At 38.3% G+C, this 20,588-nt stretch overlaps 1 protein-coding gene across 1 annotated transcript in view; it reads left to right on the top strand.

Annotated features, from left to right (window-relative positions):
- Positions 1–20,588, top strand: part of LOC124619470 (ATP-binding cassette subfamily G member 4-like) — a 390,958-nt gene that overhangs the window by 352,612 nt on the left and 17,758 nt on the right. Inside the window, exons 7-10 of the mRNA XM_047145871.1 lie at positions 7,422–7,536; positions 8,043–8,147; positions 8,327–8,469; positions 14,094–14,262. Coding sequence (XP_047001827.1) covers positions 7,422–7,536; positions 8,043–8,147; positions 8,327–8,469; positions 14,094–14,262 — 532 coding nt within the window. The remainder of the gene's footprint in view (positions 1–7,421; positions 7,537–8,042; positions 8,148–8,326; positions 8,470–14,093; positions 14,263–20,588) is intronic.

Here is a 20,588-nt window from a genome sequence, read left to right as displayed (position 1 = left end):
TCTAATGGCTGAACTGAAAGTGTATTTCCCTTAAAGTAAAGCTGCTCACATTCAGCTCCTGGTGAAGCATATTAATTTTATTACCCAGTGACGTCCTTGCCAGCATACAGAGCATGGCTCAGTAAAACATTGTCTAGTTGTTGCTGCTGTTGTTGTTGATGTTGATGTTATTTTGGTGGTCTTCAGTGCCAAGACTGATATGTTGCAGCTGTCCGTGCTAGTTTATCCTGCAAGCCTCTTCTTCTCTGTATAACCTCTGTAACCTACATTCATTTGAATCTAATTACTAAAGTCAAACCTTGCTCCACCTCCACATTTTTACCCCTCCTTCCTACCCCAACCACCACACTTCCTTCCATCATCAAACTAATGATTTACTTCTTGATTTCTAAGGATGTCTCCTACTAATAACACCATTCTTTTAGTTTGTATCATAAATTTGTTTCCTCGCCAATTTTATTTGGTGTCACCTCATTAGTTATACAGTCTACTCATCTGCCTCCAAAATCCTTCTGTAGTGCCTGTTGCTGAGACCTTAAAAGTGGAGTTGGGACAATTGAAGCATAAGTAATATGGCTACTATATGATTAAATTATGCTTAATGACTGCTTCATCTTGGCAAAACTCAGATCCTAACTCTTCCTTAACTTCATCCTCAAAGAATATATTGCAATTTCAATGAGCCACACTACCGCTGTGTTGAACATTGTTCTGACAGATAACTACATCCTTGAATGCTACGTATTACATGTCATTATTGGCACACTTTGTAACACTTTTGTCACATGGTACTAACATTTGTGACAAAAGTAATGGTTTTCCATCTGTTGGTAGAAGTACATACCATAGAAATGCACAAGAGAAAGACTCCAGCTCACTAGAAACATGACTGAGATGTTCTTTTCAGACATCAATGGAAAAAGGAAATATAAAAATTTAGTCCCAAAATGTAGTCAGTACACATATATACATCACATTCTATAAATCCCAATATGAAGAAGACGCATAAAGAATGTACTGTTTCATCATGACCTTGTGTGGTAGGAAAAACAAATTTAATGAGCAACATCAAAACATAAGGGGCATTATTAGATAAGAAGACATTATTCCAACATCATTACAAAAATAATGTTGTTTTCTGTTTTTTATAAGTGTCAGAAAATCATTTGCAGATGACAGAGACTGAATAAGAGACTGAATAAATACATTGAGATGGATGAAGCTCAGTTGAACAGTTGTCGGACTAACAAGAGAAAAAGTGGTAGTTATTTGCCTCATTATGTGTTTGCAATATGAAGCCTTGCATCTTAAAGAGTATTGTACTGAACATGTTTCTGAATTCTGTACCTCTTAACATTTTCATAAATGTAGTAAAGTGACCCAGATAGTGGAGCAGTTACGAAAAGGAAATTCCTCAAACAAAATTTACCAACTACAAAGTAGATTGCTAAGAGTTTGAAGAACAGTCAGAAAAGTGGTAGTGCATAAGGCTTCCCATGTTAACTTATTGGCAGGTAGCACTGACTGTAAACAGTTGGAGCTTTTGGTAGTTCTCATTGGCTTGATCCTGATATTAGCATCTTGAAACAGAGATCTACCAAGGCAGTTATTTATTTGCAAACCATTTCTAAATGGAACAGTTTACCATGACACAAATACAAAATCAGTGATAAATTATTTCTTGTATCACTATGGTAGCAGAGATGTCTCATGAGAAGTTTATTTCAACTGACATAGAAAATATATAAAGAAGTATAAAAAACAATAGCCAGTATTGAGAACACTTAGATGAAATACGGAGTAGGTCCAATAAAAATGTTAAATCTGGCAAATACTGAACCCATTCTGCCTACAAAATAGACAAATACAGTTTACACTCATATACAAATTAATATTACTACAAACAAAACTAGGCTCTGCAGGTGGAAAAAGCAGTAGCTAATGTAACATCAGGAACCATTAAGAAAGATCTTCAAATAAATGGAAGTTCTAGAGACTATGAACGTATAAAAATTGTAGGTTAAATGTGTAACTTGTTTTTATTCACTTGCATTTGCATTTCAGAGACTAGATAAAAGCATATTATATTAGTATAATCCCATCTAGATTTGATGTAGAGGTAGTAGTAGTAGTAGTAGTAGTAGTAGTTTATTCATCCAGCAACAATGTATAGATTTCATCAAAAAACATAGTATAACAAAAATGAGATAAGGTGTACAGTTTCCTACATAATACAATGGTTCATTGTACACATTGCAATATTTTTGGGCAATACAACTTTGATTATTGTAATAATATAAAAGTATGAGAAAGATTATTTACATGAAATACATTACAAGTAAATAATTGACTTAACACTTTTGTTTGGGGCGTTTTACTTGAAATTCATTACAAGTAAATAATTGATTTAACACTTTTGTTCAGAAAAATTAACATTGAGGCTGTGGCGAGCATTTGATTTATAGTACTATTAACATATGGTAAATGAATGTAGTTACTTGCTACAAGGTTACTGCAGATATTCATTTACACTATAACAGCAGTTGGTCATTACGAATTAAAAATATAGCTTCCTTGAATGCAGATAATGTTTTTATTTCTTTTAGCTGAGTTGAAAGTTTGTTGTACAAAATAGTAACCTGAATGTTGGTTTGTTTTTGTGTTAAAGCCTTGTTTACTCTTTTTATGTGGATGTCATTGCACATTCTTGTATTGTACGAGTGAGGATCTGAGTTGGTTTTGTAATTATCAATGTGCATTTTTATATCAACAACACTTTTTTATATAGAGGCATGGCAAGGGTAGAATATTTAGCTGTTGAAATAACTGTTTGGAAGGTATTAGAATTTTACTGTTTGAAATTATTCTAACAGCTCACTTTTGTATGGTGAAGATGGTTTTCACGTTTGCCTAATTATGACCCCAGAGCTCTGGTTAGGCCATAAGTGATAGCAGAATGGATGTGAGCAAAGTAGACAGTTCTGCTACACTCTCTGCTACACGCAGTACTAATAATGCAAAACAAGCAGAGCTTAACTTGTTAGTGAGATAGAGAATGTGGGCTTTCAAGTCTAAATTTTCATCAATTTGCACACCTAAGAATTTTGTGGTAGCTACCCTTTCAATTTGTTTATTTTGAATTTTGAGGTTCACATCATGATTAGACTGTTTTCCTGTAATGTGTACATATTTAGTTTTTGAAATATTTAAGGTTAGCATGTTCTGTTCAAACCAGTTTTGTATGTATTCCAAAACCCTGGTTGCAGATGTTGGCAATACCCTATTTATGTCTGTTCCAACAATATTTGTCTCATCAGCAAACAAAGTTATGTGTGTACCTCTGATTGGGATCTTGATATCATTAATATATATATAAGAAATAAGAGAGGTCCTAGAACACTCCAATTGGTACAGTCTGCATGTCCGATCTGTACACAATGCTTTGGTTTTTATTGTCTGCTGAGGTAATTTCTACTGCCTGCTTTCTATTGTGGAGATATGACTGAAACCATTTTAATGCAACTCCTCATATGCCTATAGCTTCTAGTTTGTCATGATCAACAGTATCAAATGCCTTTGATAAGTCCAAGTTTATTCCTATTGTACTGTTATTTCTGTAATGTCCTATTACAATGTTTTCAATGAATTTGGTAATTTCTGTTTCTGTATTCATCCTTTGAGAAAACCACATTGCTTTACAGACAAGAGATTGAATTTTTCAAGGTAATTTGTAATTATATTTTTCATGACAGTCTCTACTATTTTTGAAATACAGATAAAAAAGATATTGGTCAATAGTTTCCTACTTCATATATATTACCCTTTTTATACAATGGTTTTATTTTTGAAATTTTTAATCTTTGTGGGAATGCCCGTTCTGTTAATGATATGTTTATGATATGTGAGAGTGGTTCTGCTGTGACACTAGCACATTTAATTGTGACTGTACCTGGTACCTCGTCAGTTCCAGAGGACATTTTATTCTTCATTTTTTAAAATTATCTTAAGAACATCTAATTTATTTGTGGGACACAGTGATATTGAATTATTACTTTGTTCTCGTTGAACTGTGGTACTACTATTACTAGCAAAATTTTTCGCAGATTGACTGGAGTGTTTATGAAATAATCATTTTTGTAATTTGCTAGAGTACCATTTCTCAGTAACATGCCACTATCATCTTTTAAAACAATGTCATCCTGCTTTTTAACTCGTTTGTATGTTTCCTTTTTTACTATATTCCATATTGCTTTCGACTTGTTTGCTGTCCCTTTGATTACTTTGTCATTGTGTATTGTCTTGGCTGTTTTAATTACTTTCTTATAAATTTTCTTATATGTCTTAACATATTCTGCAAAGTGATCATCTTGTTTGTCTTTTCTCAGTTGATTGAGAAGTTGTAGCTTTTGACTGGATACTCTGATAGCATGTGTTATCCACTGGCTGCTGTTTCTTGGCATGACATTAATTCTTGTCAATTTTTTTGAAAACACATCTCAAATATGAACATGAAACTATTACAAAATGCATTGAATGATTCATCAGTTGATGATTTCGAGTACACATATTCCCAGGTTTTTTTTTTTTTTTTTTTTTTTTTTTTTTTTTTTTTTTTTTTTTTTTTTTCTAACGATTGGATAAAAATATTAACCTTTTCTGGGTAGAAGTGCCTTTTATATTCCCAATTGTACTTAACCAACTCAGGTACAGAAAAATTTATGCTCGTTAGTAGTGTGTTGTGGTGTGAAAGACCTAAGTTTACATTTTGTGCCTCAGTAACATCATTTTCGATATTTGTGAAGATATTATCTAATAGGGATGAAGATGACTGTTATTCTAGTGGGGTCTGTGAAGAGTGGTTTCATTTGAAAGGTGTTTAGTGACTCAAAAGCTGCCTTTTTTTCATTTTCAATTAACAGGTTGATGTTAAAATCCCCACATAGTAATAAGTTCACTTCATTTTTATACAAAATGCTTAGAACTGCTTCAAAATTTTTAAAAAACATGTTTTTGTCACCTAGTGGTGACCTGTATATTGATATGTCAATTAGATTTTTACACTTCTCCTCAGATTTTAGCTCTATGGCACATGATTCAAAATGTTCCTCGATATTTGGATGGTATGTTTCAGATCTAACTTTAGGCTGCAGCCCAACCCTAGTATATATGCATACTCTACCATTTTTACAAACAATGCAGCAATAATGAGATGCTAATTCAAAATTGCTTATATTTATAAGACTTAATTCACTGACCCTGCACCAATGTTCTGATAAACAATTATAAGAGATATTGACAAAGTAGTTTAGGGTGACTTCTAATTCTAACACTTTATTCTTGAGACTCTTTATGTTTTGACTCATTATCTTGAAAGTTTTGCAAGTATTTGTTATTTTGTCAATACCTGGTGAAGTGCTGCTTTGTTGCCGATTTTTGATGCTTACTGCAATTTTTCAGGCTGTTTTGTCACAATCTCTTCCTTTTCTTTGTTTGGTGCCATAAAAAATCATCACTAAGTGAAGCAGCTGTACCTAGCCTTTGGCTCCTAAGGCAGTGTTGATCAGTTGCTACTGTTGTTGGAAGTTCAGTGGCCTCTGCTGTTGGTGACATGCTTTCTCATACAGTGACCTTTTTTTTTTTTTTACTGTTTCCGCTGGAGGTGGGGCTGCTGCTGTAACTGATGTTGGTTTTCCCTCAGCTACTGACAGTTCCTCTGCTGTTGTTTTAGGTTTAGTTGTTATTGCTGTTTCTTCTGTTGTTGTTGTTGTTGTTGTTGTTTTTTGTTGGTGTTGTCAGTGGTGGTGGTGGTGGTAGTGGTGGTGGTGGTGGTGACGTTATGCCTAAAAAATTCTTGGTGTGTTGGCTTCTGCTTCTTGGTGATCAAGTGCTGAAGTTATTTTTGGAGCTTGCAAAGTTTGTGCTTCATTCGCCACTGTCCTTTTTGGCTTGAACCATTTCGTAATTTGAAGCTGTTTTATGCTTGTTTCTGGCCTACTTGATTTAAACCACTTCATAACTTGCAACTGATTGGAGGCTTTACTGTTTGCTGCTCACCAAAAACGGTTTGTAATTTGTCTTAGATTGCTACTTATCCTGGTTTCTTTGTTGTCAGGTGAGACACTAGTAAATATTTTATAAGCAAGAACCTCTTTTCCTGATGCATTTAAATGAAGGTAGTGAGCTGTATAGAAGCTTCACTCTAAAATGTTTGTGTCTATAACATCAACATTCTGGAAATGAGTACATATTTCTGCGAAACTCTTGTTAGTGACACTAATTTCATGGTTTACCAATTACCAACTCTGTAAGTCATGACGCTGTGGGACATTCACAAAGAGAACATTTGTATGAGGTAAATTATTTAGACAATTTCTTAGTTCGTCGATAGTCTTGTATGATACATTTCTATAAACTTCCAAAACTCCTCTGAACAAAACAAAATCATCCGTAGTCAAGCTAGTTACTTCATTAAATTTTGTTAGGTTTGTTAGTTCTTGTAATGGGGCCCCAGGCTTCAAGAATCCAGGTGCCATGAAGTTGTATTTTTCTGCTAACACTGAGGAGTTTCCCCAAACATGACTATCTCCTAATACACAGATCTTCTCACGTTTTCCAATTTTCCCACTCGGGGGATCAGTTAGCAATGGTCTGTTTACTTTATGCGATTCATTTCTAAACTTTTTGGCTCTGACTGGCATGTACAAAGAATCTTCAGCAGTGTACTCACTAAAGTTTTTATGCACTTCTGGTTGACTGTTTTTAAGCACTGAAGTTTCACTGTTTATACACACGGAATTTTCAATTAGCAACAGCCTGTTTACTTTTTGTGATTCATTTCCAAACTTTTCAGCTCCAACTGGTGTGTTCAATGAATCTTCAGCAGTTTACTCTGTCTCCATATTCCTTTCTAATCAATCTATCACTAGAAAAATATATTCTAGAAAAATATATTCTATAAATTTGTAATCAGAAATAATGTGACTGAACATAAAATAAAATTAAGCTTTAAACTGAAAACTTAGTACATTTTTCTCTATTCTTTGCTTTGAGAAGACAAAACTAACAGGCAGCTGGAACTCCATAATACATAAATTTAGATAACTTTTACCAATATGGTAAACAGTGTTTATTTTGAATTTCCCTGAATTTTGTAGAATTAATTTTAAGATTGGATAATGAACATCTCACTTAACTTTGGAGACTCCTGTGTTATTTTAATCAGTTGGATGAATTTGTTGTACTTGTGCTATCGCATTTCTCTAACTTTGTGTTTGCTAAATGTAAAGAAATTGACTGTTCAGTTAACTTAGCTCAAAAATTACATGAGAGCTTATGTCTGGCTTACATCAGTTTCCTAAATGTAATTTAAAATTATTTAACTTCTGTTTGTAATCTCTTAATGCATTTTCTTTTACTGACAGTTGTATGTTATGACTACTGGGCGATGTGCATACCAAGGGGCAACAAACAGACTGCTTCCATTCCTTGATGCTGTTGGCTTTGAGTGTCCAGTGCATTATAATCCTGCAGATTATGGTAAGATTGTTGGAACAAAACTGAACAGATTCAACTTTGGGTAGACCACTATCAATTTATAACTTTATGTAATTATTACATTATTTTCAAATGTGTGTGAGATTGACTTAGTAATCCAGTTTTTGACATGTTATTTTTCTTCACATTATTGTAAACAGAATGCAAGAGGCATAGTTATTTCATGAAGTGCGTTAATCAAATATTCAGAATTCTAGTTCGAAAAGATTTATATGATTCTTCTTTTCTACTGACAACATCAGAATCAAAACTGTGTTCTGGACTGAGACTAGAACTCAGGACTTTGCACTTTTGCAGGGAAGTGCACTTGCCCTCAGAAGGCAAAGGTCCAAAATTTGAGTCCCAGTTGGGCACACAGTTTTAATGTGCCAGGAATTTAGTATCAATGACACTCTGCTGCAGAGTGAAAATTTCACTCTGGAATTCAGAATCTTCAGAAACAGCCCTAATTTATTGAAGTATTATAACTCAGCTTTTGTTGTTTGCAGTTATTGAAATTCTACATGACAGCTCCAAAGAGACCATTGATCAACTGGTCAACAGAGTGAAAAATGGAAAATGTTTGATTACTGACCCAGAAGCAAAATCATCATGTAAGTGGTAACTTCAATCAACAATTTGTTCAATGTTGTGCCTTATTTAAAATATGTTAATTAGCCATGTTTCATAAAACTGAGATAACAGCTACAGACATCTTGTGGTGAGATTTTAGAAGTACAGTTTAGGCAAATTCTTCGAACCACAAATGCTGACTTGTTTTTCTGTTTTACAGGTTCTTTCTCCTCTCAAGAGCTGAGCCTTACTGAAAGCCAAGAAGACTGGACAGAAAAAAAACTAAGTACAAAATGCACTCCATTTTTTGTGCAGTTTTCAGTATTGTGGCAGAGAACAACAATTCAGATTATGAGAAGTAAGGTATAATAAATTTAAATATGCTAAAACAAACACCTGTAAATTATGTCTGACTTTTTCATTTTAACAACTTTGTTAGCTTATTTGTTTTTCTTCATTAAATTACATTAAGATTTCCTGAGTTGTATTTCTCAATTCAGACTACAAAATTACACACTTAACTCTCTTACCTTTCAGCACTTCTGAGGTCTTTATCTTGGCCACATTGGTCTGTTTTACAAGAAGGGAATATTGATTCTGAAAAACAAATGTTCACAAATGGCTGTGTGTATCACAGTTTGTCTCCAGAGAGTTTTTCCTTATCCTGTGCATAACTGAAACCACAATTATCATCAGTATTTTCTGACATTGTAGTATGGCTTGTGTCGGCCCACCTGGTTAGCCGTGCGGTATAAATACACTGCTTTCCGGGTGGGAAGGCATGTTGGTCCCCGGCATGAATCCACCCAGCAGATTAGTGTCAATGTCCAGTGTGCCAGCCAGTCTGTGGATGGCTTTTAAGGCAGTTTTCCATCTGCCTCAGTAAATGTGGGCTGGTTCCCCTTCTTCTGCTGCAGTTACACTGTGTCAGTGATAGCTGCACAAACACTTTCTCCATGTACGCGTACACCTTAATTACTCTACCATGCAAACAGTGGGGTTACACTCATCTGGTGTGAGATGTTCCTGGGGACCGAACTGCACAATAACCCTTGGTTCGGTGTGGGGCAGTGGTGGGGTGAGTGGACTGCTGTAGTCTGCTGTTGAGTTGTGTACCACAGTGGGCTATGGCAGGAATGAAGCCTCTCCATTGCTTCTAGGTCCCCAGTTCAATAAAATACAATGGCTTGTGTCAAACTGCCCTCCCTTAATTACCAGTACTATTAAAGCATCTCAAGCATGTGACAAATTCCTGAAGATCTAGAATGACTTCCATAAATTGCAAAGTTCATTTCACAAGTTGCATAAATATCAGTCAGTGAAAGTCCACCTTTAGAAAGCACGATACAATTGTGGTACTTATTAATTCCAACAAGTAGAGATAGGTTACAAAAGAATTAACATGTATACTCATCTTTGGTCAAAGTCAGCTGTAAAAAATTAGTGTACGATATGGTGCATGAAATGTGTTACCATTTTGTTTTTTAATATAAACTTTATTGTCAATATAATCTGAAAGGAACATATACTACAATGAAGAGCCATCCATGGAGATTTGTTATATCTCAGCGCATGCTCAATATGTCCACCATTTTGTTTCCTAGCTTCCTTCAAACGAACACTAAAGCTAGTGATTACCCTGCGACACATGTCTTCCGTAATTTCACTGCAAGTTTGAAGAATAAGTCTTCTGAGCTCCATTAAATCACGTGGACGTTTCGGGGAAAATTTTTTCCTTTAGGTACCCCCAAAGAAAAAAGTCACATGGATTGAGGTCTGGACTATTGAGGGGCCAATTTTGTCTGTCATTGAAGCGACCTGGAAACCTGAGTGAAATGATCCGCATGTCGAAATGCTCGTGTAAAAACTCCATCACAGTGTTTGCAGTATGTGGCCTTGCTCCATCTTGCATGAACCACTGCGTGTTGAAGGGCAAGGCAGTAGCAAGAAGCTGTGGAATGAAGCTATTGTGAAGCATGCTCAAATAACGCTCGCTGTTCACAGTTTCTTCAAAGAAAAAGGGTCCAATAAGTCCGTGACTGGAAATTGCTGCCCACACTGTAATCCTCAGAGCATAATGTTGTGATTCATGAAGCACTTGTTGGTTTTCAGTGGCCCAAAAGCATACATTTTGTTTGTTAACTACACCGTCTAAATGAAAATGCGCCTTGTCTGAAAACCAAACATTGTTGAGAGTTTCTTCCCTATCCTCCACCCCTGAGCAAACAGTAGTCTCTGCTGCTTGTGTTCTTCAGGGAGCTTCTGTACACAGGTCATCTTTTATGGGTACATATGGAGGTCACTTTTAAGAATGCATTGAACGGAGTGTTTGGATATTCCCAGTTGCACTGCTGCCTTTCTACAAGATTTCCCGGGACTTCTCTGTACAGCAACTCTTACCGCTTCAATATTCTCCGGCGAACAAACAGGCTTAGGCCAAGGTCTCTTCACTTCCAATACTGTTCCTTCCTGTACAAATTTTTCGTACAACCTGTGGATGGTCTTCTTGCAAGGTACCCATCGTGTGTTAAACTGTTGTCAAAAAACGCCTCTGAGTCACAACAAGGGTTTTTGTTTCATGAAAAAGTAACACAACTGCTCATCGTTGCTGTGTCATCAGTCTTCCATTGGCAGCCATTGCTGCTTACTAATCTCCTAGCGGCAGTATCGTGAATTACACATTTCGTAACTCATTTGTTTTTCCAAACTCTGCTGGTACTGCTGTAGAGATCCCAGCGGGATATCTAATGTGTCTTGTAAATTGTGAAAGAAAAAATTGGTAACACATTTCGTGCACCACCCTGTAGTTATCCAGTAGGTCCCATGTTTTCTAGCTACATGAATAGAACCTTAATTTTGTTCCTCTATTCTCATTTTTTCTCTGACATATTTATGCTTGATCCATTCACAAAAGTTTACAAATTTCTTTCCATTACAATGCTTGACACTGGACTGTGACAAAAGAAAAAGAATAACTGAATAATCAGACTTAACATGACATCTGAATCCATGGTAATCATAACAAAAATTGAGGCACAATTGACAAGCTTTTTGTATATTTATAATTCCTCTTCTTAAACTAGTACATTCATAAACAAAAATATTTTTGTATTACAGTAATTATTTGATTAAGACATTAAGTATAGAAATAATTAGGGCAATCTAAGAGTGACATTAAGGATTTTAAATGATACTGTTTGTAGTTCCAAAGCTCCTAGAATCGGACAAATTTCAAAATTAATAATTCTTGAATGAATAAGCTTTTTGACTGAATGATCTGTTTACTTAAAAAAACATAATGGTATTTTGAAATTGGCTGTGTGTCACTTGATTTTAATAATTTTTAACTTGTAGAAAATTATATGATATGACTTATTTGCTTTAAAACATTTTGAGAATTTTTGTTTAATAAAATGTTGTATTCAATAAGATGGAAACTGAGTAATTAGCAGTAAATTTCTATGTGAAACTGTTCCCACATTTGAAAAACAGAATAGTCCCAATTACATATTTAACAGAATGTATAAAAGAAAGTTCAGGTACTGATTGTGTAACTGTTTACTAGTTTCTATTTTAATTTTTTTTCCCACCCCACTCCCACCCAGCTACACCTGCTCACCTTCCAGAAATTCCTTACCTCTAACTTTCCTTTGTCATCCTTCCCCAGGTCCCTTCCTAAGAGGGTAACCCTTTCAGCAGAAGGAAGGATAGCCGTACACAACCTTAAAACAGATCCCAACCTAATCATTTTCCAGGTAGACAAAGGATACACCACTGTCATGATGGATCCCTGTGACTACCTGATAGAAGGCTTGTGGCAAATATCTGAGTCCTTGACCAACAAACTCTACCACACTGTTCCCATCGACCAGACCGACATAACATTCAGTCCCCACTAAAATCCTTAGGCCCATCCCAGAACCACCCTATTAAGTCCATATCCCTTCTTTCCCCAACGACACCCCACACACACACCTTTTAAAACTCCTCAAGATCCGTAAACCCAACAATCCTGGGCAACCCATTTTAACTAGTCACTCAGTTTCTACTGAAAGAAATTTAACTTCTCTTGACCAACACCTCCACTGATCTGCCCAAAACCTAGCCTCTCACATCAAAGATACTAATCACTTTCTTCACAGGCTATCTACTTGCACCACTTCTTTAACTCCTGATCCCTACTTGTCACTGTTGATGCTAACTCCCTGTGCACCCAACATTCCGCATACTGATGGACTTGCCACTATCGAACATTGCCTCCCATAACATCCTTCAGACTCCATATCCACAGCTTTGTTCCTCCTCCACCTCACCTACTAATCCTGACACACAACTACTTCTCATTTGAGAGGAAGGTATGTAAACAAATCTGCAGGATGGCCATTGGCACCCACAGGGCACCTTTTTATGGGCCATCTAGAGAAAAACTTCCTAGCTTCCCAAAATCCTAAATCTCTTTTCTAATTCTCTTTCAACCCAACATGCTACCTTCCTGGATGTTGACCTTCACCTCTGTCCATATCATACCCTCTAACAGCCAACAGTACCTGCATTTCAATAGCTGTCACCCCTTCCACACAAAAACATGCCTCCTATACAGCCTGGCCACCTGTGGATTGTTTATCTGCAGTAATGAGACTCCCTTGCTCAATATACTGAAGATATCATGAGATCATTCACAGACAGACTCTATGCCTCAAACCTAATCCACCCACTCATTTCACTGCCATATCCTCATGGTCCCCTACTCCTCCCATTACCCCTAAGAATTGGATGCAAAGGTGCACCCTCATCATCACCCACTGTCACCCTGGACTGGAAGAACTGAACCTTATTCTTCACCAGGGCTTTGATTATGTATCAAATGGTTCAAATGGCTCTGAGCACTATGGGACTTAACATCTATGGTCATCAGTCCCCTAGAACTTAGAACTACTTAAACCTAACTAACCTAAGGACAGCACACAACACCCAGCCATCACGAGGCAGAGAAAAGCCCTGACCCCACCGGGAATCGAACCAGGGAACCCGGGCGTGGGAAGCGAGAACGCTACCGCACGACCACGAGATGCGGGCGATTATGTATCATCTTGTCTTGAAATGAGGGACATCGTATCCAGAATCCTTCCCACATCTCTTGGAGTGGACATCTGCCACCCACAAGCCACACAATGTCCTAGTCCATCCCTATGCCACTCCTAAATCCAACTCTTGCCACAGGGATCAAATTTCTGTGGAAGATCCAGGTGCTAGCCCTGCCCAATCCACCCACCCAGCTCTTCCTACTCATATCCTGTCACAAGCTCACAAATTTATCCTATCCCAACAGAGGCAGGCCACCTGTGAAAGCAGATGTATCATATACCAATTCTGCTGCAATCCCTGTAGAGATTTTTGCACTGGTATTACAACCAACACACTCTTCACCATAATGAATAGTCAGTGCCAAACTGTGGCCAAGAATAAAATTGATAACCCAATGGCACAACATGTAGCTGTGCTCAATATGCTCAATTTTAATGCCTGCTTCACATCCCACATCATCTAGATTCTTCATCATCCTTATCCTTATAACACATCCTTCACTTCTGTAACTCTCCTGGCCTCAGTCTGCATTAACTCACTATCCCCACATCCCCCAACCAACCACTGAACTGTTTCCCCTTCCCCTGTCCTATCAGCCTCTCCAAATTCATGTCTCCATGTGACCTTAAACATGCACTACTTTCCCTGGCTTCATAACACATGCTTATTTGCCTATCCTGTGCACCTGCCAACCCTCTCTTCCCCATTCCTAGCCAATTAGTTACCTACATGCAACATATCGTCCTGCCTCCCTCACCCTCTATCCACCCCACCTTGTGTGTGTGTGTGTGTGTGTGTGTGTGTGTGTGTGTGTGTGTGTGTGTGTGTGGTGTGTAATCAATTATTAATGTCACATTTTTGGTCAATGTGCACTCAGGCACTATTTTAAATTATGTCAACAGGTTACGCTGCTATTTCTCTTGGCTGCATACGTTTCAGGAGGACTGGCAACAGGTCTTGCATTCTTTCAGATTGGTAACAATGGAGAGAAACCCTTGGCACATTTCAATTTTATGGCCACCACACTAGTTACTGCAAGCTATGGCCAGATTCTTGCACCAACTATGATGTGTTAGTAAGCATGAACAAAATACGAGGGCTGTCCAGAAAGTAAGTTACGATCGGTCGCGAAATGGAAACGACTATGAAAATCCAATAAAGCTTTGCAAAGATGTGTTGGGCAGTGTCTCTAGTGTGACTCTAGGTAGAATTATGTCGCTCTTTTCATTCCTGAGCTCTTAGTGAGTGCGTAAAGATGTTATAGAAAATAGTGTCTCCCGCCAAATACGAGGGCCTGATGAGAATTTTCCCCTGAAGCTATGCAACCAACATTACGTAACTGTCATGCGGTTTCTTCTTCAAAACAATTCTCAGCCTCATTCTGCAGAGGCAGTGAAGATGTTCCTGCATCGTTTCAATTGGAAATGTTTGGTTACCCACAATACAGCCCGTAATTGTCTCCCACTGAGTTTCATCTCTGCTCAAACGAACCGCTGGCTATGAAGACAACATTTTGGCACAGACAATGAGCTTTAGGCCAGTGTAGAGAATTGGCAGAAAGCACTGGCGGCTGCCTTCTATGATGAGGGTATTGGAAAGTTGGTACAACGCTACGACAAATGTCTGAGTCAGAACGGCGACTACGTAGAGAAGTAGTTGAAAGGTGTAGGTAACTGTTAAAAATGAAACATTTCTGATTTTCACTGTGATTTTCATTTCACGATCAATCGTAACTTACATTCTGGACAGCCCTTGTACTATAATTACTTTAAAAGAAAACTAATTATAAACTGAAAATGATAGTAGATCTGTGAAGTCAATTATGTAATATATTAAGAATGACCAAGAAAATCACAATGGAATTGCTGTTGACAGATTTATTGAAGCATAACTATAGTAACTGTGATAACCTGTGACAGTGAAATTAGGACAGGAATTACAAAATCGCAAGTATTTACAGTGAATTACACAATTTACAGGAGACACAAAGTGTAAGCATCGGGTCAGAAAACAAAGCTTGAAGGCACCTATTTTTTTATTAATCCCTTTGTAATTTAAAGGACATTTTTCATAGCTGTGGACAAATTGGTAGAGCTCACCATTTGACACCTGGTTGACAGCACAAACAAAATATCATACTTTGTGTAAATTTAAAGTAATAATAATCTGAGAATGATTTTGTTTGATACAATCACAAAGAGTCTGACTATTCATCAGTATATAAACCAGATAGGAAGCAAAGAATGTACTGAATAACACCCATAGCAGTTGATTTGGAAATTGGTAATGTAGCAAAGAAACATTACAAGAAAATCAATACAAAAATAGATTAAGTTTTTGGTTGGAGAAAAGTAGAAAGTGTTGTATGAAATGGAGACAAACAGTTATCAAAAAATTTCTGGGTTAAATACATTAGACACACAATTTCCACATACAAAGGTTAGAGGAGTTAGTTATCTCTTTCTTTTTGGACAGATGACAGAGAAACATGTAAATAATGCTGGAATATTGTACAAGCGAGTTTTCATATTTTAAAATAGTCTTTTGTGCTCCACCAACAACTATTTTACATAAGTCTGTTATCTTTGGAGCTCTCACATTACTACTAGTGCCCATAAAGTAATGTAAGCATTATTTTATAACACAGGGACTGAGAAACAACATTCAGTAAGGTTTCAAAGTTTTATATTATGACCAGAAAACTCAAACAGTGCTATAGATTAATTACCTGTCTGTTTCTCTCAATATTTTGAAAATTACATACTACTCTACGATTTAAAGGACTCCACAGATCTGAAAATGCAAATTTGATAATTGAATGTGTGTTGTTGTTCTGTGTGCACTCTGGTTTGAGTTTATATAACAACTAAATATGAAGATACACTGAATAGTAGGTAAATAGAATGCATGGCTTAGCCTGACTGGAGAAGTGGTTGTCTGAAACAGGAGGAATGGGTGAAATGTAGAGGAGCAAAGGATTAAGAATGTCATAAGATGGAGGAAACAGACAGGAAAAGAAGTCAGGGATAGAGAAAGAAATGTGTATGAGGAGGAAGTGGAGTGAGTGGAGAGAGGGGTAAGGGTAGGACTGTGGGAGGGTTGGACAATGAGGAAACAGTATGAGGGGGATACATAATCCTATGAACATAACAAGTGAGGATCAGAAAGAAGTATAAATAGGGTCAAAAAATTGAGTGGAAACAGGTAGAGAGGTAGATGGAGTTAGAAGATACTGAGATGAAGAGTATTATCCCTAGAGAGCTTATGACATTTTCTTGAGTGTGTGTGAGGTAAACATGGGGCTCCAAGCTAAACAGAACCTACTGATGCAGCTGGGTGGCATCTGTGGGAAAAGCCCTTGGTCAGAATGGGTGGCATCAGGGTGTATGTTTCATACATGAAATGTATGACATGAAAACCAAAACAATGGCTGCTCTAATTCAGCCATCTCACCACATCTATAAATTTCAATGCAAGTGGTTGTAATCCTAATGCTTTCCATACCCTGGCTATGCCATGGGGAGAGGAACATGTGAGACAATTGGGAAAAAACAATTTATCCATTATCTGGCATCACTTCAAGTTATGGAATATGCTTCTACATCTCCTGCTGGTGAGGAACCCAATTTGTTGCCAGAAACATATATTGTTTTTACAGTGAAGCTGATAGTCATAACAGAACTTTCTGTTTTATTAAATGGTCCTCTACTGACCACAATGAGCAGTCTCCAGGCCATTGACCGATGTTCTTGTCCCTCTGTATTCTCTGCTATTCATAAACTTCTAACTGAACTCAGTCATTTTGACTGCAGGGCTGCCTTTTTCTGGGTTCAGAGCCATGTGGATATCACAGGAAACGAACTGGTTAACCTTTTGGCTAGTGAAGAGATAACTCATCTCCCATTTGTTTTGACAATGCCAAGTGCAGACTTGCAGGTGCAAATGAGACCTCTGCTCACTCAGAGATGGAACATCTGGTGGGCTGCTGCCCCTTCTAATAACCTCCACCCTATAAAGGAGTCTACTGCCACATTGCCCTCCCCCTTCTGCTCCTCCCAGAAGGAATCCACTGTCATATGTTGCCTCTGCATCAATCATGCCAGACAGAACCACAGTTTTTTATTTTATACAACAAGCCACCTCTACACTGTGGATGTGAACCCTTGCAAAAAGTTGCTTGTATCCAGATGGAAAGTCCTATTTGGCTGTCAATGCCGGGCATGGTCTTCTGAATTCTTTGTCCCTCATTTGAGCAGATGACTCATGGACAGTTGGACTGGTCCTTTATTTTCTCTGTGACCATGGTTTTTATTTTCAGATATACACTACTGGCCATTAAAATTCCTACACCAAGAAGAAATGCAGATGATAAACGGGTATTCATTGGACAAATATATTATACTAGAACTGACATGTGATTACATTTTCACACAATTTGGGTGCATAGATCCTGAGAAATCAGTACCCAGAACAACCACCTCTGGCTGTAATAACGGCCTTGATACACCTGGGCATTGAGTCAAACAGAGCTTGGATGGCGTGCTGCCTATGCAGCTTCAACATGATACCAAAGGTCATCAAGAGTAGTGACTGGGGTATTGTGACAAGCCAGTTGCTCGGCCACCATTGACCAGACGTTTTCAATTGATGAGAGATCTGGAGAATGTGCTGGCCAGGGCAGCAGTCGAACATTTTCTGTATCCAGAAAGATCCGTACAGGACCTGCAACAGGCGGTCGTGCATTATCCTGCTGAAATGTAGGGTTTCGCTGGGATCAAATGAAGGGTAGAGCCACGGGTCGTAACACATCTGAAATGTAACATCCACTGTTCAAAGCGCTGTCCATGCGAACAAGAGGTGACCAACACGTCTAACCAGTGGCACCCCATACCATCATGCCAGGTGGTACGCTAGTATGGTGATGACGAATACTCGCTTCCAATGTGCGTTCACCGCGATGTCACCAAACACATATGCAACCATCAAGATGCTGTAAACAGAAACTGGATTCATCTGAAAAAATGGTGTTTTGCCATTCGTGAACCCACATTCGTCATTGCGTACACCATTGCAGGCTCTCCTGTCTATGATGCAGCGTCAAGGGTAATCGCAGCCATGGTCTTCGAGCTGATAGTCCATGCTGCTGCAAACATCGTCGAACTATTCATGCAAATGGTTGTCTTGCAAACGTTCCCATCTGTTGACTCAGGGAACGAAACATGGCTGCATGATCCATTACAGCCAAGCAGATAAGATGCCTGTCATCTAGACTGCTAGTGATAGGAGGCCATTGGGATCCAGCATGGCATTCCGTATTACCCTCCTGAACCCACCAATTCCATATTCTGCTAACAGTCATTGGATCTCGACCAATGCGAGCAGCAATGTCACGATACAATAAACCGCAATCGCGATAGGCTGAAATCTGACCTTTATCAAAGTCGGAAACGTGATTGTACGCATTTCTCCTTTTTACACAAGGCATCACAACAACATTTCACCAGGCAATGCTGGTCAACTGCTGTTTGTGTATGAGAAATCGGTTGGAAACTTTCCTCATGTCAGCACATTGTAGGTGTCGCCACCGGCGCCAATCTTGTGTGAATGCTCTGAAAAGCTAATCATTTGCATATCACAGCATCTTCTTCCTGTCAGTTAAATTTCACATCTGTAGCATATCATCTTTGTGGTGTAGCAATTTTAATGGCCAGTAGTGTAGCATTTTAAACTACTTTCATAGTAGGGGCAGGGTGGTTGTGTTGTCTTCTGCCACATACTTTGTGAGAGGGACCCTTGACCCTGCCTCCTTTGCCTGTTGCCTCTGTCATCCCTCCTTTCATATGGTTCAAGTGGTTTTAGATTTGGTTTAGCTCTTTTTGTGCTGCACTCTGTTTTTCATTTTAGCAGTAACGCTCTGTTGGTTAGTGGATGCTCTTCCCCTCTTTAACACTTGGTTATGATGGATCAGTGGTTAGATAGCTGTGGGAGGGCTTGCTCCCTTCATATGCAGAGCTGTAGGGACACCCTCCTGCTCTCTTTAAATATTTATCTCATCTTATTTTATTATTGATATCCAGCTGATGTCCATTATCTTTTTGGGCTTTCTCCTTTTACCTGTCTGGATCTCTCAACTAAATGGCATTCTTTACTCTCTAGCTATCTTCACACTTAATGGGTTTGTCAGGGGTTGGCTGCAGGTGGGGTTTCTCTCACCGTGGCTGAGCCATGAGAGACCACTCATCTGCTATGTACCTATCCAACCTAAGTACTTTTACTTCTCCATAAACCATTTGGCATCAGTATTCCCTTCAGTGCCATGATTTTGCCACTCTTATGTACATTCCTCATCTGATTGTGCTCATTATGGATATCACTGCTCTGGATGAACAAACCCTTGACCAAGGGACTGATGACCTTGCTGCTTAGTCACTTACCCTCAATCAACGAACCGACAAAACAACCAACCAAAAATACTGAAAGTGCAAATTCTGTGTTGGGTGACTATTTCCACCAGTGCAATTTGGAGGCACTTGTATTGGGGAAAGGACCGTTGTCCATATACTTGAAGCTGTTAATTAGCCACAGAAGTTAACTGTGTTTTAAAACTCAGACCATGCCAGTCTAGTGGTGATCATATGTACATACAGACAACTGTTTAATGATCGTGCCCATATACAGAGCTGTACAGTGCTAGCAATGAAATGGATATGTACATGACTGCTTTCAAGCTTGGTACTATCTTTCATGGATTTAGTATAGCAGAAATAGAAATGGAATAAGATATGTAAGCTGGATGCGTGTGACTGGTCTTACTTGTGGGTCATATACACAGGTATGTTTTCTATTGTGCAAACGAGTTGGGAGCAAGAGTGACAAAAGGTTGCTGTGCAATATTACATAGGGTAGTCATGTAGTGAAATGCCATTGAGATATCAAAGACTTTTCTAACATATTCTCATTTAAATGCATTGCTGCACTGTAATATGACATAGGGTTGTGATGTAGTGAAACGTGATATGCAAGATTTTACAGAAAATATTCTCATTTAAGTGCATTACTGGAGATAATGGCAGTCCTCACAAAGAATTTAGTTCAGCTGATCCAGTCTGCAGTGTTACTGTCTAACTCAGACTGGCAACACCAATGTGCATTTCGTGGAACTGTTTCAGCGTCACGATCGGCCTCATCTTAATACAGCCGTCAGGCGTAATAACATGAGACTTGGGGGTGCGCTGATGACAGAAGGCATGAGTCACATTTCAGTGGTGTCGGTGGAGTCTATCAGTAGGACGGGTTTCACTAGACATGGCCTGCACCTCAACAGGTATGGGAAGGGGAGGTTGGCAAAACTTATAGGTGACAGCATAGGTGGGGGTGGTGGGATCACTCATGGGAAA

Source organism: Schistocerca americana, chromosome 6 (genome assembly GCF_021461395.2).
Source record: "Schistocerca americana isolate TAMUIC-IGC-003095 chromosome 6, iqSchAmer2.1, whole genome shotgun sequence".
Classification (NCBI taxonomy): Eukaryota; Metazoa; Arthropoda; class Insecta; order Orthoptera; family Acrididae; genus Schistocerca; species Schistocerca americana.
Note: the sequence above shows the minus strand (reverse complement) of the source record. Positions and strands in the feature narration are given on the sequence as shown.